Genomic DNA, 25,806 nt, shown 5'->3' on the forward strand with positions numbered 1-25,806 from the left:
ACATGTCTTTTTGCTCAAATTGGGTTACTGTCTCTTACTTTTACTACCTACCAACAGATACCTCTTCATACCTTGGTACACTTCTTACCATTACGCAGGCAATATTATGAACGATGACTCGAGTACTGGCAAACTCACCAGTTGCCATCATCAATTTCGCAACATGTTCCTCGGGACTACATCTGCGGTGCCCAATCGATGACCGTCGCGGCAACACAGGCCCCTCCAAATTCCCCACACACGTACGATACAGCCGCGAATATTTCACGCACCGCGTCACTTGAGTGTTTTCCCGTTCCCATAATTCCTTCCCTACCTTAATTCCCTTGAGGAATATGGCAAGGAGGAGGGGGCGACGTGCGAAGGCAAGGGGTTTCGGGGGCGGGGGTTTGACGACCCCTTCCCACACCCAGGGCACCACCACCCACGCCCCAGAGTATAAATGCTCCCGCGCCGCCGGCTTTCGGTGTCAGATGCGTAGCGTGCCTCCTCCGTGAGTTGACCTACGATTCCGGCGACTGCCCGCCAGCGACCGCTGTCCAGAGTCTGCGAATCCCCGGTTGAGAGAGAGAGAACCTGCCCGCCAGGACCTCTTCCCGGCTCCGCTTCTCCGGAGTGACGCAGAGTTGGATTATACCGGCGCTGCCCTTCCCTCAGGCGGCAGATCGCTTGTGCCATCTTCACTGACCTTTGTACGACGGAAACACCTCAATTAACGTACGTACCATGAAGTTGCATGAACCCTTGCGTTACAGATCCAATTCACGGCAAATTCCAACTCCTACAGAATCATTCCCTCTGGACATCCCTCAACACACGCCTCCTTATAGACAGCAATGCCTGGGCGAGCGAGTGGCATCGCAAGTTTCTGTTCATTTATTATCCCTCCATGTGTGCATAAGAGTAAAATTGAATATTTGTCATTAACTATATTTTGCAAGATTTTGGAGTTTAAAATCTCCTCACTTAATATGTCTAAGTTAAATGGTGTTCCATTAATGGGCTCCCACATGAAACGACGATTCGATGCAGAGAATTAACGTCTAACAAGAACTCCCGTGCTGATCGCGGCGAGGCGCCAAAAGCAAATGTTCCGCAGCTGTGAACTAAATGTCCAGTACATGCGATGGGCGACTCGCAAGTCCAGAGAGTGAGTTGATCCTCACCCCCACTCTACGCTGCGTCCTCTCGTGATTTCAGATGGCAGCCGCGGCTTTGATGGGCGAGCCAATGATGGGCGCCCGGTGGGGCGGGCCCAGCTTCTCCAACCAGACCGTCGCCGACATGGTCCCCCCGGATATGCTGCCGTGGGTGGACGCCCACTGGTGAGTCCACTCTGCACCCCCCCCCCTCCCCATTCCGCCGATCGCAGTGCATCCGGAGAGCGCGACGGGGGGGAGACGGGCAGTTGTCATAATTCGTATGAGAAGAATAGGGGACGCGGGTGTCCTTTTGGTGGGCTCCTTTTCCGAATCCGCCCCAGATTCGCGCAAACAGAGGGATAATCGGATCCGCCAGATCTTCCTCCTGGGAAACCGGATGTTGACACGCAGTAAATGGGAAACTACACCCACTAATTTACTGTTGTATGACTTTAGAACGCATTCCCTAGGACTCAAGGGGAGGTCAGTTTCATAACTTCCGACTAAACCAAACTTTGGGTTCATCATGGTGCTCTTATGCATCGAAATTGAAACATTCGGGCTGCTGCAAAACACAATTAGGCCCCTAGTTTTGAATATCGTCGGTGCCTCTAGCTAGACCCCCAAAAGAAACGAAACTTTTTCACTTTTTGATGTCGCTCGATCTTAAGTGATAAACGATTCAGATTATAAGATACGATAACGACGGTTTCCTTCAAAGGCAGCAAAGAATAAAGCAATGTGACATGCTGTTCTTAAATCACCTTGAAGGAACAACCTAAATTAGAACACAGTTTTTTATGCTTTATAATTGCTCATACACAATTTTACCGAAGCCTGTTAATATTACTTTATGATTTGCGTTTGATTTAAAATTCAATTTGTGAGTTGTAATCGACTGAAAACTATGCATTCATCTTGGCGTAAAAGTTATGAAACTTAATTAAAATTATTGAATATCTCGACCAGGAGAGAGTGGCAGGATTGACAGGTATGCTCGAGAAGAAATTAGGTTGGGAGGTCTCATGATTGAAGTAGTGGAATGCGAAGACATGCACCAAGCTTGAATGGGCATTAAAAAGAAAAGACAATTTTTAGGCAAAAAAAGTAATTTCAACCGTGATATTAATTAAAACAATTGGGCTATTCATGTATTTCACCATTCCGTCCTTAAACTCTTCCAGGTACCAGTTCCCACCCTTGAACCCTTTATGGCACGGAATCCTGGGATTCGTGCTGGGGTGCCTGGGCGTGGTCTCCTGGTGCGGCAACGGGGTCGTCATCTACATCTTCTCGACCACCAAGTCCCTGCGAACCCCCTCCAACCTGCTGGTCGTCAACCTCGCAGTCTCCGACTTCCTCATGATGGTCTTCATGTGCCCAATTATGGTCGTCAACTGCTATTATGAGACTTGGGTTTTCGGTGAGTGGCACACCCTCATCACATCTTCTACAGCAAATTGAGGGCTTTCATTCATGCAATACTAATTCCTCGTCCTTCCCGACCAAACTGTTCATATATATATATATATATATATATATATATATATATATATATATATATATATATATATATATATATATATATATATATATATATATATATTTATATTTATATTTATATATATATTTATATATATATATGTTACATGTATATATAACATATACATATGTTACATATATATATATATATATATATATATATATATATATATATATAACAGTTCATATATAATATTACAGTGCGGCATGATTTTTTAATTTCCATTTTTTATTTCTATCACCAATCACTCCCTGTCTCGGCGGCCATAATAGCCCGACGACGGTAATTGCGATGGAGCCACTCACGTTTTCAACGTTACCGTGCGCGGAGTAGGTCCATTGAAAGGATATGTCAAAAGTGAACAAATGGAGTTCTTAATCTTACGCTTATTGTAAAAGGAGAGATACAGATCATTATAAGCTGCTCAATTTTGACTTAAGGATAACATTATGCCATTAGATTTTAAATATATAAAGTGGCATTATTTCAAATTGTCTCTCTAAAACTTAATCCAAGCTATAAGATTTTTTTATTTTAAAAACATTAAAATTAGTCAAAATCTTAATCTAATTTTTTTAATGGTGGATTTGGTTACTTGGTTGGTTAATGGTTTCAATGGTGGATTAGCGTGCTTTTAACAGTTGTCGCTGTGCTTGTCCTAGTTTTGTGATTAATTGCCGTTAGAACTATTTATTGACTGAAAATACGATACTAATAAGGAAGTCAGTAGTTCTAAAAAATTATTAAAAAATTAGGCTTAAAGACATCATAAATAATTAATTAAAAAGATTGTTGTAAGAGTCAGATTTAATGTGGTGAATACTTGATGATGGTGATTTTTAAGGGCACTGCAGAAAAATTCAACGGCAAGCACTCAACATTTTATTGCTTGTGAGAAAATCATGTATTCCAACCATATAAATTCCTAAGTATTAGGTTGATATATATTTATCAGCTAGATCTAACTGAACTACACATTGACGCGGCTTGTGCGTTCCGATGACCCCTAGAGCTGTGCTGGCGGGAGTAATGATAATTGCTCCTGGTAGGGTCACCCATGCCAGATAGGTCGAAGGTTAGGAGCCAGACGAAAGGTAGTCCACGCAGCGTCTATTCCTCAGTGAGGCGGCTGCAATGGCGTCTGACCCCAGTGGGGCGGCCAGTAAGTGATGGTGTCACGTTAAAAACACTATTGAGAATGGAAACGGGAAACCACCGCAGCTAATCATCTTAAGAAACAACAATGGTCAATTCATAAAATCAGTAAGGTTTGCGGAAGATCAAGTCAGTAAGATAAGGGGTTTAAAGCATTTCTGAGTGAATTATAAGATCATTTTAATAGTTATGGTTCAAGAATCGATGCGTCAAAATGGTAATGAAGTTTTTGAGAAAGTTAAAGGCTAAGATAAAAGGATAAAATAGGAGGACAAAAGTTAGGGCATGAGAAAAAGCTTACTCACCATGTCAGTTTTTGGGAACAAGATGGTTCAAGTAGTTGGTACATACTCGTAATAAAAGGAATTGCGTTAGACCATAAAGCTCTCGCAGGGATGTTTTTGGTTTTTAATATATGTTTATTTATTGTTGTTTATTATAAGGGTTTAGAGGGTATAAACCTTTTGAAATTGTTGCAAAAGACCATAACTGTCGAATTGCCCTAAAACCAAATCAACAACTACTACTATTACTTTCACAAGGAGGAGGGAGTCGCTGGAAGAGTCTTGCTGAGTAAGGAGTAAAATTATGAAACGGTTCGTGAAAGCTTTGATGTGGAGGGTGGTTTATTAAGGCGCAGAAAAAAGATTACATAAGCAAGATGATAGGCGTAAATTATCGGAGACTCAAGAAATGGGGTGTGGAGAAGGAAGGAATAGGTGAACAGGATAGAAAGGACTATAAACGAGGAAGTGCTAGGAATGGGGGGGAGGGAGGAGAATATTATGAATAAATCCAAATGAAGCAGGAAAGATGGATGTAAAGCATGTTTGTTGGCGGTGGGATGTTGAAGACTCGTATGGAGGGAAATATTGAGCAGACGAGGTATTGGCAGGAATAGGATAGGGATGTTGGACGGGATGAAGGATGTATGCGGAAATGAAGAGAGGTTTTTGTAGAACCGAATATCGAGTTGTGTTAACTTTGGAGAGGTAAAGATATGTATCATTTTTTAGTCTGTGTCCAACCAAAACCAACTCAAAGCGGTAGCTTAACAATATTTAGTTATTAGCTCTAGCAGCTCTAAATAATAACTTGTAAAAACAATCGGAATATCGGAAACCAGGAGATGAATTTTTATTCACCGGCAGGGCCTCTCGCATGCCAGGTCTACGGCATGACCGGCTCGCTGTTCGGATGCGCCTCCATCTGGTCCATGGTGGCCATCGCCTTCGACAGATACAACGTCATCGTCAAGGTAAGAACCCTGCTAATACGCCTCCAATTGCCTCTTTCACAAATGTGTGTGTGACCGTTAATTCGTATGGACTGGGTAACCGCTGCCCCTCAAAGTCACTTTGCGAGTGAAAAATCATTCATAATATTTACATGCATACTCCGAAAAGCAGCACTAAAAGTAAATGCCTCCTCCTGAAGACCCCCTTTCCATCATTTCAAATTATTCAAAAGAGATCGTTTTTTCGCTCCCTTTGTACACTTTGCAACCATTATCAATGGGATTTACTGAGATTACTTTATTTAAACTGCTTTGTGAATAGTTTAGATTCTGTAATAATTAATGGTTCTATTAAATATACTGGTTGCCATAATATTCTCATGTTGAATGCGTTTGCATGATCAATTCATCTCCAATACCCTGTTAATGACTCCTTTTATATTCTCCACTAGATCATTGGCACCGTATCAAAGTCAGCAATTGTGTGTACTTTGAGCAAAGTTTCATTCATTTGTTATTTTAATACACTCCTCTTAAGCTTACAAAGTACTTAAAGTTTGTCACATCGTGCCGAATAAATCCAGAGTTGATTTCATCCGTAATCTCCATCCCCCCAGGGACTCTCCGGGACGCCAATGACGACGAAGAGGGCCGTCCTGTGGAACGCCTTCATTTGGGCCCACGCGACCATGTGGACCATCTTCCCCATGTTCGGCTGGAACAGGTGAGATGCGAACCGTCGCCCGCCCTCCCTCCCCCTCCCGCCTGGAGCCCCCCCCTCCCGCCACCCCTCCCGCCTGGAGCCCGCCCCCCTCCCGCCTCCCCTCCCGACCCCTCGCGTCCACCTCCCGTTCGAATCCATCTCAAACTTCCATCGCCATCGTCATTTCCATGTAAGCCCCTGCCGCCAATTCACTCTTCTTTTTCAATGTTTTTCTTGAATATTCAATCCTTGCACTAGTTTTTGAAAACGCTCTTGTTACAATAGAGCACAAATTAAGAAATTGAATCCTATATTCAAATGGAGATTATCACTGTAGTATCCTGCTATTCCTGACCGTCGCAAAATCATTCCAGAGCCAAGGCACGTCGTTTTCAATAGCAAGAAGATGATTAATGGCACCCATTGGGATCTTAGCCTTGCTTGCTTGCCTTTTCGTAATCTTTCCATTTTGTTTGCCCCCATGTATTCCGCAGGGTGACCGGCACTTTGGTGCAGAAAACGACCGAGAATTCCAGTTGCTGGCGATAGGATTATCAAGTATACACACACACGCACACACTCACGCGTGCAATGTGTATAGACGCACACGTAATAAAAAAAACACTCAATGAAATTGCTTCTTTTCCTCCAACACCAAGGTACGTGCCGGAGGGTAACATGACCGCCTGCGGCACTGACTACTTGTCCAAGGACTGGGTCAACAAGAGCTACATCCTCGTCTACTCTGTTTTCTGCTACTGGCTCCCTCTCCTCACCATAATCTACTCCTACTTCTTCATCGTCCAGGTGAGCCATCCTCCAGCGAAACTGCGTCCGTTAGCAAGCAGCAAAGCGACTACGCTCCCTCGTACTCTCCTCATTCGGAACTATAACTTCTTACTTCAACCGGGTGAAGGCTAATTCGTCTCACAGCACGAGTTCCAAAGGCCGTTTATTTTAGAAATCAAAAGTTTTAATAGCTATGAATTTCTCTTTGTTGCTCAATATTTGTTTTATAGTGAAATGATATTTGGAACAAATATCATACTATTAAAGTATAAGTAAGGTTATACTCAACGAAGGCTTATTTCTTGCACCAAATGTAATCACATATCGTTAACGAGAAAACCATGTGCACTTGCTCACGACTCAGAGATTCCTCTCTTTGGCTTTGTTCAGCCGGTCTGCTTGGCCATCCGTTTTAAATGAGTAACGCATCGCAATATTTGTTTAAATATTAAAGATATCACCGATGAGTATGCCGAGTTTCAGTAGCAAAAAATTTGATGGCGTAAATGTTTCTAAAAATGTTAATTTCAACGTGTATGATGGAGGAAAGTACGAATTATCCCCAGCTCCGAATTATCATATGGTGGATGGGGGGAAGTAAGCGTATCCTCTTCACAGTCGGACAGATGTAACGCAATGTTCTTTTCTTTTGTGTCCAAATGATATCAGGCCGTGGCCGCTCACGAGAAGACCATGAGGGACCAGGCAAAGAAGATGAACGTCGCATCTCTGCGAAGCGCTGAGGCTCAGAACACCAGCGCTGAGTGCAAACTGGCCAAGGTGAGGAAACTAACAGCAGAGTGACGAAGATAAACGAAAAAAGGTTTCTCAATGTCAGTGATTTCTGGCACTTAAATCCACAAAATTTACAGTAAAAGAGTCTAAAATAGTTGAAAAAAATATAGTTATGTATTTACAATTATCTTTCTTTAAATAAGCATTGAATTCTTACATATAATTCAAATTTTTATCCAGTTACAGGATAAACGTAATGAAAATTAAATTTTCCTCGTGTATCACAAATTCTTTGGTTTGATTTTCATTTGACCTCCACACATAAATTTAATATTTAGGTTTTAAAAAAGAAGAATTTGCCATTGAGACATTAAAGGAAAGGCACGAAATCGATAATCGTTGGGATGAAAATCGTTAAGAGTTTTCTTGCCGCCCTTTGATTTTGGCATGACAATGGTTTCCGAATCATAGATGTAATATTATTAAAATTTTAAAAATTGTAACAATTTGCAATATCATGCGTCGCTTTCAGACAAAAAGTATCAGTGCTTCTCCACCCATGTCTCATTTCATCCCAGGCTCAACACTTTCAATCGAAGCGGCAGCTGATGTGTCAAGAATTCAATGAATGCTTTTCATATTGAAATGTTCAGGAAAATTAATTGCAGGAACATTTTAAACTTCTCCCGAGGAGGCGAAAGAGTCTATCTTAGCGGTTTCTCATTCCAGATTGCCCTGATGACCATCTCCCTCTGGTTCGTCGCATGGACCCCGTATCTCATCATCAACTTCGCCGGTATCTTCCAAACCATGACCATCAGTCCACTCTTGACCATCTGGGGATCTCTCTTCGCCAAGGCTAACGCCGTCTACAACCCAATCGTCTACGGTATCAGGTGAGAGAATTGAAGGAAAAAGGAGGCTTGGTGCTGCACCACTCAGACTACGCATGCGCGGTCCATAGAATGGCATTAGTTCTCTCCCTACCACTGCCGCATTACTGCAACTTGATCGCAATTGCGTTTTCATCGCCCCCATAGTTTGGACGATTCGATCGCGTTTTTCACCGAGAGTGACTTGATTTTGGTATTTGGGCCCTTAGTCAGCTCCGATTCCTCGCCTTCGCCTCATCTCGCCGTTCTGAATAAAACAATGAAAAGTCATTGGGCATGGAACAACATTCATGGAGCGACATTTGGGTCGGCAGATTATTCACTCCAGCAAAAACATATGACTGAGTTTAGTTTCGATGGACAAACGGTTGTTATATAATGCATGTTTCCAGGACTTACTCTAACTAATGTATTACGCTCTACTAGTTAAAGGTTGTTCACGACGTATTAACGCTGAAAGAAAGAATGAAATCAGTGATACCAAATGCCTGAGAAAAAATATTCACCCTTTTATGTGCATGCCTCGAATAAATGAAGAATAATTCATCGCATATTGGTTTAATTCAAACTGCAGCTTATATTTATTTAGGGTTGAACTGCAATATAAAGAATTACATGATTAGTAACGGAAATGAAATATGTTTCAGTTTATTGACACTTGAGGAGCTATACAAATTAAACAAATATGTAGCTAACAAAAACTGACAAACTTAAATTCATCCGGAGCATAATCAGACACTTTGAGAACTTTGTTTTCATGGCACAACAGAATTCACTTCACAAGCACATTCCAGAATGGAACAACTGAATTCTCGATTATCTGTACGAGATTGAAGCGAAAATAAACGGTATTTATGATGGGATTTTTGTTATGTAGAATAAATCACAAATAACGTCGCGAGGAAAAGAGTTAAAGGTATGAAGTGAGGCGTATAGTATTGTTTAATGATTTTATCCATCAGATGCGTGTTATTTTACACGAAATACCCAAAATCTTACTCTGCACGGTTGACTATTCAAGCAAACTCATTTTTTATTGGCACTGATTATGCAATCTGATTAATTGACAATATGCGTAACTTACTCAATGAAAGTTTTTGGACTTTGCCCTCTAGATCGGCCATAACTATATGCACCCGTCGTAACCGAATTTGCAACGGAACTCAAAGAGATATCCTCTAAGAATGAGTGCAGAATATATATAAATATATATCTTTGTGGGTCGAGGCGGATAAAATTAAGCAACCGTAGAAATTTAAAAGTGCATATGACCCATAGGTCTTTAACTTTTATTTTTGATTACGATTCATTTTTATTGTGATTTTTGAGATTTCCCAATAAAAAATAACTGCAACATGCGAAAAACGTCCGAAGAGCAAACTGCGGCCATAATAGCGATGGGCATGGCAAAATAAAGTCATGATGTCGCTGAAATGCAGGTGACGACCAAAGGGTGGTTGTTCGGAGTCGACGCCCTGGTCGTCGCGGCCTCCGCCTCCCCGCCGAAGGCGTGACCCTTTGCCCTCCGTCGTCTTTCTCCGCAGCCACCCCAAGTATCGCCTCGCCCTCTCCCAGAAGCTGCCCATGCTGGTGTGCGCCGGAGACAAGAGCGGCGACTCGGACACGCAGTCGCAGAGCACGGTCGTGTCCTCAGCGACGGCCGCCGAGGCAGAGAAGGCGTAGGCGCCGGGCGACCGGACGTTCCCGGGAGAGATGAAGACGCCACCACCGCTGCTCCTCCCTGGGCGCTCATTGCCATAAGAACAGTCTTGAGTAAACTCTTTGTATGAACATCTATCTGTATGTATACATATATATATATACATTTATATATCCATATATAAATATATGTATGTATAGGTATTCTATAACTCTCCACCTCCACAACGACTCTGATTCGAGAGCGGAATGCATGGGCGTGCATTTGCTGCGTCGTTTCCAAGGTCAAACGTCGTCTTCGCCCTTCATCCAGAGCAAGAGGATCGGATGCATAGAGACTCGGTCGTTAAGGGGCGAGATGGCCACGGAAGGGCAATCATCTGGAGAGGAAGGAGGAGATTTTATTTTATTTATGACCTTTGAACTGAATAAATGTGTATACAACAATGTAAAGACTTCTCATTTGTCTCCTGACGGCGATAAAAAACACAACTAGATGCCCAATAATAGAGTGATCCCCTCTTCTAATTCTCATACTTCCTTCATCCCGTCCAACAAACCTATCCGATCCCCGCCCCTTCCTCGTTTGCTTAACATTCTCCTCTCTATCACAGTCTTCCCCACCCCTAGCTGATCGATATGCTTCCCATCCATTTTTCCTGCCTCCTCATGATGTCTCCGAACAACCCCCAATCCTCCCCAATATACCTAGCTCCTCCTCATTTGTTTTACTTTCGGTCCACTTCACCTTCTCCATCCTTCCAGACACCCACATTTCAAAAACCTCCAATTTACTTCCACCATTCTGCTTCGATGACCGTGTTCCCACACCACACATAACTGCGCTCCAAATCAAAGTCTTAACGAGCATTTCTTAAAATCCTTGCTCAACGTCCCTGTCATCGATTCCCTTCTCCTTGTTAAAGCTTCTTTGCCTAACGAAATTCTTCTCCTTAAGTCCCTACTACTTTGTTCATTTGGGTCGAAAATACTTCCAAGATACATTAACTGTTCCACCTGGTCTAGTTTTTGCCCTCTTATTTTAATGTCTAACTAAGCCCTTTCCTTTCTGGAAAATCGTATAGCCTTTGTTTTATTAGCATTCAAACATTCCTATCTCTTTGACATAAATTCACAAACCCAAGTATCCTGCGCTCTCTATCCTCAATGGTACCGATTCCCTCAACGAACGAAATCTCTCCTATCAAAGATGACGATCTTCAGGCAATCTCTCTCCATTTCCCTCATAAGGAATGCCCAAAATTCCCTCGACATTACCTGAGTCTTACTCCCTGCATTATGCGCGCCTAATCTCCTTTTAACCCCCTCCGACTGATTCGTTCGTCCGCCCAACAGAATTCGTGCTCACGAAAACCGACTCCGAATGCTTCAACTCAGACCACTTTCAAACAAACGACACCGCACCAACGGGTACGGAACACTTCCGTCATACGCCAATCTTACCGTGCGCCATCTTGAGACTACCTTCCTAGAATCCCAAATTTTGAATCTTTCCTTCGGGGACTGATATATCGTGGAGCTCCTTCTCCTCTGGCCCCACGGCAGAGAAAATCTAATTTTCTTCATCACCTCACTCAACTCCTTCTTTTCGGTGTCATTTATTTCTCACATACCCAACTCCAGCACTCTTCCCTATATCGATCGATGTCCATTTTGAAAACCATAACTTCATCACCTCTGTCCATATTAAACCAACAAACATTATCCACACTTCAGCAGTTGCCATCCATCGAGCACTAAATAACGTTTCATTCCTCTTTCACTCCTCATCCGCAGTCATCGCTTTTTGAACCACTTTCCCTCGAGGAATGCATTCTTAGCCTAAACCATTCTCTCATCAAATACGGATAAAAAAACACTAGACAATAAAACCATCCCCTTAATGGCCCAGTACATGTAAAATTAGAGCAACGTTACATAGATAATTATAAAAATCCTTCCTATGACATCTGAATCCAAGCAACATTCTAAAATCAACTAAGCCCTCGTTGAATACGCCGCGAGAAACAAAGCTATAAAGGAGGTTTTTCGCAGGATTTACTGCATTCTCAATAAGATTTCTTTGATTCGCTGTGACTTATTTGACCTCTTTGATGCATAACAGAAAACAAAGTTACATATTTTCGTTTAAATTACTGCACGGACTTAACGTCACCTCATGTGAAAAGGGAAGAGAAATGAGGAGAGGCAGGTGAAAGCACAAGCTGGTTTCAGAAGCTTTATTGAGCCAAGGAAGTTTCAAATTACATCATATCTACATTTACTCAATAACCCGTTAGCCGCGGCAAGGGCGTGTGGCGGGGGGTGTTAGGTCACCAGCCATAAATGCACACTCCAAATCATGTCTACACAAATATTTGTTTGATCATGCACTCGATACATTTAAATCTCACGAAAGAAAATACTTACATGCCATAACAGGATACGAATATTCAAATCATGCTGTAGAACTGTTAGAAAAAGTTGGGTTTATTGAATAAAATTAACAATATGAAGGAAGACACGTGTCGATGTTGGATTAGAGTTGGTAGTACACGGTACTTTTTTATAAAGCAACCTCATAAGACCAGAATAAAAATTAAATTTTAATTCGGCAAAATAAGAGCATTGACAAGTTCAGTTGGCCTACTGTAGAGGCTTTTAACGTCTCTTAAGGAATACATTTAAATTTAGCACTATTAAATTTTTTCAAGGTTCTTTTTCTTTAGACAAATACTTATAAGACTTAATGGCCATTGTTTTCTTTTTATCCCTAATCCACTGGTATTTTTAGAGGATGAAAATATTTTTGTATGCAAAAAATGGGATTAATAGTGGAATTTTTGATACTCCCATGCTTAAAGCCCTTTTTGTGCATCAACTGCATATCTTAGTCATGCAGATGGCTGGAAATGTTGAGTCCATGTACATATAGTAATAGAATGCACCAATATTTCCGAAATTTACTCCATTTTGTGCTGAATTGAGGTAATACCTCTATGTGCTCCTATCTCTTTTCCTTATATCTATTTCCATGTAAATGAGTATGTGTCCGCTAAATGGCTAATTGGTGATGGAAATTGGCACATGATACATGGCGGAAGATAATTGCCTCGAGATCGGAGAGATTCCTGCGGTAGTAATAAGAGAAATTTTGTGGCTAAGATATTCACGAAGCCATTAGTGGTGCATGCGGCGATGGCAGATTACGAAGATGGCGAAGGAGCGAGTGACGATTTTTCCGAGGTGGCACAAAAGGAAAAGAGGAGGAGACATCATTCGTATAAGAAGTATCGGGAAATTTTAGGAAAAAATAGATTTAATTCAGATGCTGCTACAATGCATCTGGAGATTCTTTAAAGTGCATCCTTTGAGCGTCGAAACACTTTTTCCAGCGGCTTTTCCACCACTCTAAGGCTCCCTGGTAGGTGGAAGGTCCTTAAGGGCACGCATGTAAGCTTCTTTGACGGCACCTAGGGCCCCATGGTGGTGGTGTCCTTTGAGTGAGGGAGGATCTCACCAAGGAATAGGAAACAGTCTGCTGGGGCCAAGTTGGGACTTTATGTGGGTTGGGGAATCGTCGCGATGTCGTCGCAGAAGGTCTTCGCAAGCAGACACTCGATTCCGCTTTTGGCTCTCCGTCAAGAACTTCGTGGTGAGTTTAACGCAGATCTTTCGCGGCCACAAAGTTTCGGTGATAATGGCGTACACTGCCATCTTATCAATGTCGATATACGATCTGCGATCATGCGCACAATTAACCGACACGGTCTGTATTCAGCACTTCACGGACACGTGAGGGAAAGAATTGTTACCGATACTTTTTATTCAAACCTATAGAACTTGGATACTGAAATGCAATCACCAGCTAAGAGAGGTAAAAGTATTAAACAAAAGGAAAGACACTCAAGAGGGAACATAGTATTCCAAGGGAAGAAAAACAAGAAAGAAATATATTAGAGTTACGCAATAAACAAAAATTGTGGGTGGGAAACAAAGTATTTCAAATAAATTTGTAAAGGAGATTTTCGCGGAAGATATCTGAAAGATGGGGAGGCTTGGAATTTCAGTGTTTAGAGTGTAGCCCTACCGACCAGAGGGCCAGGATTTGATTGCAGGTTAACGCCTCTCGACAGCCTCGGCTTCATTCGAGACGCGAGTGTTTTCTAGTGCGAGGTCTTTCACATGGGAAACCATAGTCAGGGAATAAGGATCTGACCCCTCTTATTACCCTGATGTGTAAATTTAACATGCCACTTGGCTTAGTACCAAGAGAACCCTCAATACTCACACCTATCACCGACCTTTGATTTGAGTGGCTTACTGTCCGAAAGGTAAGAAAATTCTAATTCTATTTTAAATCAAGGTAAGACCAATAACTAGAATGATTTTTGGAGAAGGTAAATTGGCGAAATGCAAATTTTTATGTTAGAATACTGGTAGAAGAGCATTATGTGAAGATGAGAAGGGAATCCTCGAGGTCTGTACTTGATACTGCGAGGGGAAAATAGCGCCAGGGATTGACAAAATATGTTCGCATTGATAATGAAATACCAGTAAATTATAAACTTCTGAGGGTGCTATGCAACTTAATATGTACAATTATGTTAAGTACAACTACCAATTGATATTAGGAACACTGTAAGCGTCACTTTCACCAGAACAAAAGAGAAAAGATTCATGCGAAATATTTAGAAGCTTTAGAATCCTGAACACCGAGTCGCCAAATCTTTTGGCAAGAGTATTATGCCAAAGAGTTGAGAGGAAGAGTACTCAATTTGGCACCAGTTGGGATTTCGTTTGAAAAAATTGGAGGAACGAGAGAGGGAATTCATGCACTCAGATTAGTGGTAGGGCAGTAATTAAAGAAAGAACAAACATTCTTTGTCACAGTTGTAGATGCGGTGGCTTAAACTAGAATATAATGCTACATTTCCTAATGGAAATTGGAAAAGCAGTGGAATGCATTCTCTATAGAGAGTAAATGGTAGTGATTCGACATGGTGCCAACAATCAAATTTATAAACGAATAAGAGGGGGTTTCTATTTACCACCTTGATATTTTGACTGAGGAAGCAAATGACGAGACCAAGCTAATTCTGAAAGACACCGCAGGAATAAACAAATAACTAAAACCACGTAATTTGCAAGGATATATTTATGCGTATTGTGTTGTTTCGAATATAATACGTAAGTGACATCTAGCGGATGGCATGTTAGAGCAGGTGGAAAATGAATTATATTGGAGCAGCAAAATCACGAGCGATCGATGAAAGAAGAAAGAGGAATGCATTAATTAGAATCGAAATTAAAAATAAGGCTTTCTTTCAGATAAAGGAATTAGTAACGACAAATACTAATATTATAGATATACGGAAGAGATTCATTGCAACGTAACAATGAAGTTCACTTCTCTACGAATGTGAAACTTAGACGACAAAAACTTGGACAATAGGAAAGGAAATTTGACGCAATGTAAATGTTCTGAAATGAGAAATGGGTAAAATTAAATGAATGGCAAAATAACGGTAACTAATGAAGTATGTAAGATACGAATAGTACGCAGAAAGAAGGAATCGCATGAATGATGCCTAAAAGAAGAATAGAAAAACACGCAATGCACGTTCTGAGGAATCATAGTTTACCGAAGGAAATGATTGAAGGAAGCACTGAGGGGAGGTGCGACAGAGGAGGGCCGAGTACGAGTAAGTTAGAAGAGGTGGTGGGAGACTTCATGCCCGGAAACTGTGAGGGAATTATGATAGGAAGGTAGCAAGATGGAGAACAGAGACTGGCTGCTGCAGAGCAACCCTCGAATTTATCACCTTGAATGATGACATCACGTGATGACTGAATGTTACATTACCTCCTCCTCCTCCTCGGGGGAATGCCACTCTCACTCTCCCGGAGGCAAAAGAAGCAAGGGCTGCCGGTGAGGGGGGCGTCGAGCACGGTGCGAGCGGTGCACAGAGCGATGGGGAAAAAGCGCGGCCGACGGGGGGAGGGCACCGGCACTGCCGATTTCACATTGAGTTTCAACGACTACAGCAGTGAGGTAACGCATTTTACAGCTTTGAACGCCATTCGCGGCCGCATTCACTCGCGAAGTCATACCTAGTTCAAAGCCTCGCGCGACCCACAAAAGAACTTCGCTTACAGTATTCCGCATCCAATTGGCTTGACCCATTAACGAACTCTCCTCGGCCACTTCCCACCTTTTTGCATCAACTGACGACATTTTTCTCTCCATGTTCACGTCTGATAGCCATTTCCCTCGTGTAGAACTTAAGGATTCCCCATTTGATAAGAGATTCTCATGATTCTGATAGTTGCACTTTCATAATAGGGAACTGTTTACATTGCCTTCAATTTATTATTTTTTCTCCCCAAGGTGTCTTACCTCTGTTTATCTCTTTTACTAACTTGGGGTTTTCTAGTTTTCCTTATTAGTACCTACGGATACTAATAAAGATGAATACTTCAACACTGTGTCACACAAAATATTGTTCATGGTATATTATCTTAATCTAAAGATATTTTCAGGATTAGGATGATTCTATTAGTACTATTATCTACATCAAGCCCTTTAATTTCTCAGTTCTACTATTCGAGGAATATGGAATATTATAGCATTAATCAATTATTTCAACTCGTCGTGTGTCATAAAAAAATTAAAGGCATATTCTACTAATGTCAAACTATTGAAAATCCAGCATCTTTGCTAAACTCTACTTATTTATCTACACATATTTTGCAAGGATAAAATGCTTTCGGAGAGATGGTAACTTCCCTGTATTAATTTCGCCCTGCATTCGTCTCATTGAATTATTCACCCAATAATTCAATGGCAGGGGATGCTCCATTGAGGCCATTTGATTCCGAGATGGCATTTGATTCAGTAAATAAAGTCTCTCAGACGTCGTGCACGGTATACGACGTCATTCGTGACGTCGTATGTCGTGAACGTGTGTTTGTACTGATGTGTAAATAACAGTGGCAAACCTCTATTATGTCAAATTACTCTCTTTGTAATTTTTGTAACTTTCAGATTTGCTGCTCAAAATAATGGAATTCTCAACAATCAATCCAAAAGTCCCATGATTCTTAAAGAAACACCCTCTTATTTTTGTTTGCTAAAATAGTGAAAAAATGTAATATTTAATGACTGTGGCAATTTATATTATTTAAATATAATGAATTTAAAATATCTATTATCTTTATAAAAGCACACTTAAATCATTTGATCAGGAATTATTAAATAAAATCCTTGAGACAAGAGTTGACAGTGATAGACTACTGAAAGCAGATATCATGTGGATGGACTGACGGGAGATAATATTTGAATGGGAGAGTGTGCAAGCAGGAAGGTGAAATGTAAGGAAAGTCCTATACGTCCTCGGAGCCGTGCGCTGCGTGGGAGAGACGCGGCCATTTCTACGAAAATAGTGGGGGAAGATGGAGATTGCTGAGATTTGGATGCTGAGGCGGGTGTGCAGATTAAAGAGTGCCAAAATCTTACCTTTCTTTCCTTAAATGACTGACTACAACTGTGAAACAGTCAAGTTGGCGACTCTTGGTAAAATGGAAAAGAAAAGGTTTGGACTCTTGGATTGGAGGAACGAAGGCTGCGCTGGATGAAAGGTAGAGAAGTTGTAAGTTTTAGGAAAGGGGAAGAAGATCCGATTTAAGAAACAAGGAGGCCGCGGGGGGGCGCGGGGGGCCGGGGGGGGGCGGGTGAAGGGGAACGAATGGAGGTGTGGAACATCAGAACTGGGCACGTCGCTCTGGAAAAGTAAATGAATCCCTTGTAAGCACCTGTACTCTTTGTAAATGTGGGATAATTTTACCATTTTATACTTATTTTAAGCATACCAAATACGAGATGTTAGGTTTAAGGTTTGTATCCTGCATACCAGCTGTTGGTATTTTATATAAATTTTATGTGAAAGCACGCAATCTGGTACAATCGTAGCGCATAGGTCTTATATTACATGACCAATTCAATTTAAAAATTTAACAGTTGTATAACATTTAAACAGTCGTTTGAAAAAAAATTAAACTATGCCTTTTGTCGTATTCATACATCCATTTATGTATTTATCCATCCATACTTATGTTTGTATTTATGTATGTGTATGAATGCATGTATGTATGTTTATGTGTGTATATGTATGTGTGTGTGGATATGTATGTATATGTGTAGGTATGTGCATGAATATAGGTATGTATGTGTGTGTATGTGTTTGTATGTGTATGTGTGTGTCTATATATATGTATATACTTTTTTCTTTTCGATGTGCAAATCTGTGTTAATGAATTGATGTCTGTCTATATGTATTTATGTGTACATATTAATGTAACTATAAGTTTGATGGCTAATGTAATATGTATACGACGATGGGTTAAATGGAAGAAGGGACCATTTGGTCTCAATTTCGCCCAAATAAAGACCACTATCTATCCTATCTATCTATCTATCTATCCATTAACAGGTATTCACGGCATTTTCACGGCATTCCACGTACCACTGCACAACTAAAGCTCTCTTGGTGTTATCGTTTATTCTTTAAGAATATAATGACTGGTAAACATAATTATGTATTGCTTTTGTTATGATAATTAACTGAAAATAAACAAATGATATTACTAATGTAGGTTACCATACATAAAAGTGTTAGCTAAATTTTAAAGCAACTCTTTGGGGAAGTGATAGAAAAACCTATTCGGACCCGGTTTATAATCCTCAATTTATTCGACGTTGCAGCCTATAACATGCTCACGTGGTGTGTAATTTCTTATTTTTATAGAAAATAATAAGATTTATTGAGAACTTGACTTCACAGTTCCCGTTTGGGGAGTAAAACTGAACGAAGCTAAAACATACTTATGGGGTACACAATAAAATTAAATACACATAGTAAAATATTTAACTCCCTGTCCTCAGTATCGTAACAGCATTCAAAACATTTAAAAGGCTCGGTTCTCTTCTGTGTCTCCTTTGGTTCTGCTGTCAATACCATTGTGAGAGTGTTTCGCCTAATTACCTAAAAACCTAATTAAAATTAAGGTTTTGGTTGACAACCATTATATATATGGTTAATATAATAATATCCACTTTTGCAAAACCTTCACCATTATATATATATATATATATATATATATATATATATATATATATATATATATATATATATACATATACACACAATGGTGGGATGGAGGAGGTGGGATACCTTTGCAGTAATTGCCTCACTGAGGAATATGTAGACACTGCGCAGACTGCCTTTCGTCCAATCTAGCATGTCCACGAGCTTCTACCATTTCCCTCACCAGCACAGCCTTAGGGTACATCAGAGCGCAAACAGCCTTCCTCCGCGTCAAAGCGGCAGTCAGTGGTGAGGGGGGAGAGTGGTGAAAGAGACTCCAGGGGAGAGAAGGACGAAACTTACTTTGGTCAACATTTTGTTCTTTTACTTTTCCCGGCAGCTAACAATGTAATGCAAGTGTAATATTTCTTCGCTCTTGACTTGATTGCAAAGTATGAATGTGCAGTGCTGTGTTGCTTCATGGCAAAGGAGCTTCGCAAAAATGACGTCATTCACGAAAATAGCAGGGTATAACACGAAAACAGGTGATAACACGAAAAGCACCTCCCACCCCGAAATGAGGGCAAGGTCAAGGGAACGTCAGCTGCTTCTACACTCCAGCGTCGGAAGGGAAAGAGGGGCCGGCTGCACCGTACGAAATATAAATCCATTTTGGATGAATTGTTGGGCGCTAACTTAAGAAAGCGTGACGCGGGCCCAGGCAGTGTCCTTCGTGTTATGCAACCCGCGGGATTTGTCTGCGTTGCCGGTTGCCGCCTACTCTCTTCTCGGGCGCACAGCCAATGTGGGCGCCGCAGCGTGCAATTGCAATGCATGTCCAATACGGGCGTGCACGGCACACTGTTTTCACGTGTCACTGCTCATCTGATGCGACCGTAAATGGGGAGGAACACAAGTTGAGGGTTGCATTGAGCAACATCCAGCTTAAAGCGGAGAAGTCTCAAAGCCTTAGATCCACCAGAAGGTGCATTGCATACATGAACATATTAACTTCGCGTGAAAAAGTCGATGCCACTTAATTTGCATCGATTCGTTTTTAGTTGTATGCCAACTTCATTCGTTCTCTTTTATAATTCACTTTGAAGTTTTAATATTACTGCAAAACACGCCAAACCTCTTAAACTATCCACAAGATGAATTAATTCACGTCTACTACGCATATGTGGCGTTACTGCATAAAATGCAAGTGCCATGTGGATAATATTAAACAAGCTTTACTGTATTGATCACTTTTTTCAGTTTATCACAATAGGCCTTCGAAGGAATGGCATGAATGCTCGCTTGGTAAGAGAAGAAATCGGAAGGAGTCTGAGCTCGCCGGAAATCGAGGGGCAAAATAAACAAGAGCGGTGGCGCCCGGGGCGGAACCTTGGTGGGAAGCCCTCGAAAGTCCCTCCCCAAGCGATCCTATTTGCAGCAACGACTCGCTGAGGGGCGCTTCCGATCCCTCAACTGCTCTTCACTGAAATCCCACCCATGCCTCGTTTGCTGTGAATTTCCGCGCGGCCCGCCGCAACCCTCCCACCCGGCCCGCGCCTCGCCCCGCTCGCGCCGGGACCCCCATTCATTCATTGCCTTTGATTCTCACCTGAGCGACGATCAATGAACATTGGGCACTCCACGAAAATAATTTCGTGCACCGCAGGGAAATAATGAGCCCGCACAAATACCAATTGGATTTTAAATCGGCAACACAACTATTTACGAACAATGACGTACTCACAGTAACAAACAAGCACACAATGTATTCACCTCCACTTTTTAGTCAGTTACATCAACGTTGCTATGTGCATCTAAAATGTATACTATATATAGAGCATATTTATTAGATAAAAAGGTGAGAATGCTTGAAAAGTACGAAATGCAATTGTATATTAGTCTAATTTCGTTATCAATATAGATTTAAGGGCTCATATTAAATTAATTTATTATTTTTCACAGACTTTAATCCATTTAATATGGGTATCAAACAATTCAATGGAGTATAGCCTGATTGTGTAAAATATAGATGTACAAGTTACATCTTTCTATACATATAAATATCAATATGATTAAGCGCCATTAATTTTAATAAACAAGCATATTATATATATATATAATCTAAAATATTAATGGTGGGTCGCGGTAGTCCAGGGGGTAGAGCGTTGGACTATTGACCGGAGGGTCCCGTGTGCGATTCCCGGGCATGTCACTCTGGGCACCTGCAGCTCCACCCAAGCGATGTAACTTTTCGGGTACCAGGTTTTCCTGGGACACCACAACCGGCACAGGGAAAGGAACTGGCCCCCTACCCTGCTTATGTGTGAATTTCACACGCCGTCGGGCTTAGTACTGGGTGAAGTCTACCATCACCTACCAAACCGACCTTCGGGTTGATTACTGTGCATATGGTATATACATATATATATATATATATATATATATATATATATACTCATTTATATAGAAAAAGATATAAGGAAAAGGGATAGGAACACACACAAAGGACGAACACGGGACTGTATGTTCCTATCCCTTTTCCTTATATCTGTTTCTATATAAATGAGTATTTGTTCGCCGTTTGGCGGGATTTCGTGTTTGAATGTATATATATATATATATTTATTTATATATATATATATATATATATACCTAAACATATACATAAATATATACATAATCTTCCTTACAAAGTCGTCTCTATTACCCTCGAGCTAAAAAAAGTGACTGAGACTACCGAAATATAATAAGCGAGTCATTTCTTTCTTTTTCCTGAGTTCCAAGTCTGTGTAATTTTCACTGTTTCGGGTCAGGTTACTAAACGTTACACAACGCCCCATTGGTGAAATGATTTGAACATAATGTACACTACACACGGTTATAATGTTGTACCTTTAAGCTAAAATGTTTTCTATCAGACCAAATAAATTGCAGTATGAGACTCTGCAGATGGCTCATGAGGGCGATAATTGCACCGGAGTATGTTTCACAACACATATGGTTACAGTAAACTTGTTGACTTCCAGAATCCTACCACTAAATGGCAGTAATGCGACCTTTGGTGCGGCCTTAAAGTAGTTATATCTTCTATGGTGCTGTTTAGCCGTTGGTCTCATGCACCTCAGCTGCTACGCCATTGGCAAGCCGAGGTATTTCGCCTCTACGTCAGTCCAGGGGTTATTCCCACCCCCCTGCTCATAGTCTGCTAATATTTACAAATTGCATATTAGCTCCAGATAACTCAGACTGTTCATCAAAGCACTGCAGGAACGCAGCTAGCAGTTTCGTCTTATCCCCTCGGGGAGGTGAATGAGAAAGGGGCCGTGAGTGATAGCGTTATTATACAATATTTCTATTTTGCCAATGAAGCTATCACTTTCAATAAACGTATTTTCTTCATTAACCCATGTAAAAATGCGTCTTGGGCTCTATTAAAAGCTTTATTCGGATCGAGGAACAGAATGACTAGCAGTAAACTCTGGTCATTCCTCCAATGTGTAACAATGCGAAAAAGTGGAACAGAATCAAAAATCAACTGGAGAGAAGTGGCTTTCCTCAGATGACGCAACGAATCACCCCTTTTATAGAAAGAGCTTAGATAATTAACTTGTAATCAACATCCATGATTGTAAGCGATCTTTAATTTTGTATACCCCCCGGAAGTTTACTGATTCCTCACTTGTAAGATAGGTTGCTACAAGCGTGTTTGAAATTTTTGACGTGTGCATGATATTTGTACTCCCTCCTAGTTGTAAGTCTACCATAAACATTGCCATTGGTGACAGAAGCATAACTGACCGTGGATCAAGTGGGCCGCGAATTGACTGCGGCCCTTTGTTCCCGTGCACTCTCTTTCGGCCACTGAACAACGCCGGGTGCCAGCCAATCGCCGCAGAATGAATTAGCGAATGGTTGCCGAGCCGAGGGCGATGGATGACTCAACTGTACAAAAAACGATGATGCGCGAACCTTCCCGTTGCTTGAACTTCCGTTCCGCACTGCACTGCACCCCCCCAAGAGAGGGGGGCGGGGGAAAGGAGGCAACCCCCAACCCCCCCCCCACCTCCCGTGAGAGTTTGGTAGAAGGAGTGTAAGAGTTATTCATTAAATTTGATGGGCATGAATTGCAACGGGAAGAGAGATTCATTTACTTAGGACGTCTTCAAGTCTTGTGGACGAAAATAAAGAAAGTTGTCAGTACACATATAAATGTATTGCTTTGGGTAACGACGCTTTTTTTAGGGAGTAGGAAGTTAATTAGCAAAATATTACATGCGTGGAATACTTTTATGTCGCTCCAAATCTTAGTTCCTGTTACATATAATATATTAACAATAAAAATGAATGAATAATTCATGGACAGGGTAGGGGATTAAAGATAGGGCGTTTCTATAAATTTAAAACAAAAAAAATGGACAAAGGCAGTAAGTAAGCGGAATGGAAGAATGTTTAGCTGCAGTGCATATTTTTGGGGGGGGGGCATACTCATTCGTGTGGGTGCATGAAAGTGTATCAGTGGGTCAGCATAAGTGAACTGCAGGAATTAAAATGTACTGGTCATTTAGTGCCTTTTGAAACGTGCAATTTGGAGAAATACTTAGATCAAGGGGATACACTCAGCATACAGGAAGCTTCATGTTCGCTTTTTATTTATAAAGAATTCGAAGTTAAAACCACACTGATAATTACATACCATTTACCACAACGGTGTGATTAATTTTTTTTTCAAGTTGCGCTAATTCACTGAATCACATCGTGAACTCCGAGAAGTATATATCGATGCCCAAAAGAATCAAAGAGTTTGATAGCTTTCGGTATACTTTTTTTAAATATCTAATAAATCCGAAAGGAGCCATTTTTTTCTCGCGACATTTTTTGGCACAGTATAGTTATTAAGTCGCGAGTAATGGATTTGAAAAGTCAACATCAGTTTTGCGAGTACCATTCAATCAGGAAAATAGCCCCTAGCGAATACCATGAGCATTTAGCAAATTCGACTGCTGATCAGAAAACCGGGTTTCCGAGTCCAGGTCAAGGTAAGTACTGATTACATGGTGAAGTTTGTCAGCATTGATTCAAGGATCGGAAAATTTTGTGGCTATACTTAAAACCATAGATTAGAAGAAAAATAGAAATAAAATGTTTAAATAATACCAATTCTGACAAGAGATCTTAAAATGCACGCATCGCAGACGCTAAGAGGGGTGCAGTCCCACGCCACGCCCATCGCCTTACGCAGACCGCAGTGGGCCACAATGAACGCATTGCCATCTTGCAATCGATGCGAGGCAAGAATGTTGAATATCTTTTCACGAAATTCAAAGATTACGTGGAGGAATTGTTTTTAAGTAACTATTGCTATGAAATAACCAAGATATCCGGATCAATTTTATCCTGCATTTAATTTGATCATTATTTACACAATTTTGTGTAATGCATCTATTAATATTGGTTTGGTTTGTGATAGGATGCCGTAGATTGAAGTAACTCGAAGTAAGTAGAAGATGGAGGCTCGCTGTGTAATTAAATTCCTTCATTTGTAAGGTTACAGTGCCCGGAAAATTGGCAATGATAGCCCGCCATTGCTTGAAATGGTTGTGAGGTGAAAAAGAAACTTTCAAACGACCCACGGGTCCCTCACAGAAGATCCAAAAAGTGGAAAGCCATCTCTCACGGACCCAGCAGTCTCAGTGAAGAAAGTGAAAGAGGACTTCATCCTATCTATTTGACCGGAGAGCAGTCATCCAAAGGATCATGACTGAATGTAGTTAGCACGGAAATGTGTGGAAAGTTATTCACGAAGAACTGTGCATTTCAAATGTGTCAACATGTTAGTTTCCTAATTGCCGACTCCTTTTTTGAAGCAAGCACGGCGCAATCGACCTGCAATTGCAACCACAATCAAAGCTATGTGGCTTTTGAATTGTGCCACATCCGTCCTATTCTCTCGATCCCACCCCAAGCAACTCTCTCTAATTCCAAAAACTCCAAAAATATTGTGGGGTGGAGATTTGACAGCAAAACTCACGTCATTGAACAGATGGAACTATGTTTTTGGGCACAATCTACTTTGTTCTGTAGCACAAATGGCGACCTTCTAGAGGTGAAGTACACTAAGAAATTTAAGTATGTATGGGTGACAAATTTGAGAAATCTTAAGGATAACAAATATTAATTATGTTTCTATCTCGATTATTTTGGGGTTCGAGATGGTGCGGTGGCTAACGTACTGGCTTCCCACCCAGAGGCCCCGCGTTCAAATCCCGGCGGTGTTGAATATATTTCAGAGGTATCTCGATCCCTACTTGAGGTGCTTTGTGGAGGGCACTTTGAGTGAGTACGCCGTCCGTCGGATGGGACGTTAAACTGCGGACCCCTTGGCACCTTTCGTTAAGAGTAGGCTAATGCCGACGCCGGGTTCTCTCCACCCTTCGTCCTTTCCTGTCCATCCCCTATGGCGCAAATGACCTCAGCTGTCGGTCGCCTCCCCTAAAAACTACTACTACTCGATTATTTTTATTAATAATGGAAAGTAAATGTAATTCCCCGTATTTGTTATAAAATTCTTGTATATAATTGCTATAATATGCTAAATTTTTGAGGATCCACCGACGCGATCAAACAACTCCCAGGAAAATCTCACGGCCGAACATTCATATAATGAGAGATAATATGGAAAAAATGTGATTAAAGCCAATTATGAACTAATTGAATTCGTGTGTTTCCATTTTTTTAGAAAAAGTACCACACATTGTAAAATGATTACTTTGGGAAGGCTAGATAGGTCATGAGAAAAAATACCCCGGGTCTGAAAACAGAGATTTGATCTATTTGAGCTAAATGGACAAGAGCGAAGGCACTCGT

The 25,806-nt window shown here is 41.1% G+C and overlaps 1 protein-coding gene across 1 annotated transcript; it reads left to right on the forward strand.

Moving 5' to 3' along the window:
* Positions 1-487: 487 nt before the first annotated feature.
* LOC139689299 (opsin-1-like) lies at positions 488-10,303 on the forward strand. The gene is made up of 9 exons (XM_071586370.1): positions 488-717; positions 1,201-1,325; positions 2,327-2,565; positions 4,992-5,098; positions 5,695-5,801; positions 6,440-6,587; positions 7,239-7,349; positions 8,034-8,200; positions 9,742-10,303. Exons 2-9 carry the CDS (start codon positions 1,201-1,203, stop codon positions 9,878-9,880), a joined length of 1,143 nt encoding a protein of 380 aa, XP_071442471.1. The 5' UTR covers positions 488-717; the 3' UTR covers positions 9,881-10,303.
* Positions 10,304-25,806: the final 15,503 nt, after the last annotated feature.

This window comes from Hetaerina americana, unplaced genomic scaffold, assembly GCF_022747635.1.
Source record: "Hetaerina americana unplaced genomic scaffold, ioHetAmer1.1.p SCAF_22, whole genome shotgun sequence".
Classification (NCBI taxonomy): Eukaryota; Metazoa; Arthropoda; class Insecta; order Odonata; family Calopterygidae; genus Hetaerina; species Hetaerina americana.

Excerpts from the sequence above, each read along its gene's own strand:
- LOC139689299 (XM_071586370.1), top strand. The coding sequence starts at position 1,201 with ATGGCAGCCGCGGCTTTGATGGGCGAGCCAATGATGGGCGCCCGGTGG. Across the intron at positions 1,326-2,326 it reads CCGTGGGTGGACGCCCACTG|GTACCAGTTCCCACCCTTGA; the intron begins GTGAGTCCACTC and ends AAACTCTTCCAG. Across the intron at positions 5,099-5,694 it reads GATACAACGTCATCGTCAAG|GGACTCTCCGGGACGCCAAT; the intron begins GTAAGAACCCTG and ends CCATCCCCCCAG.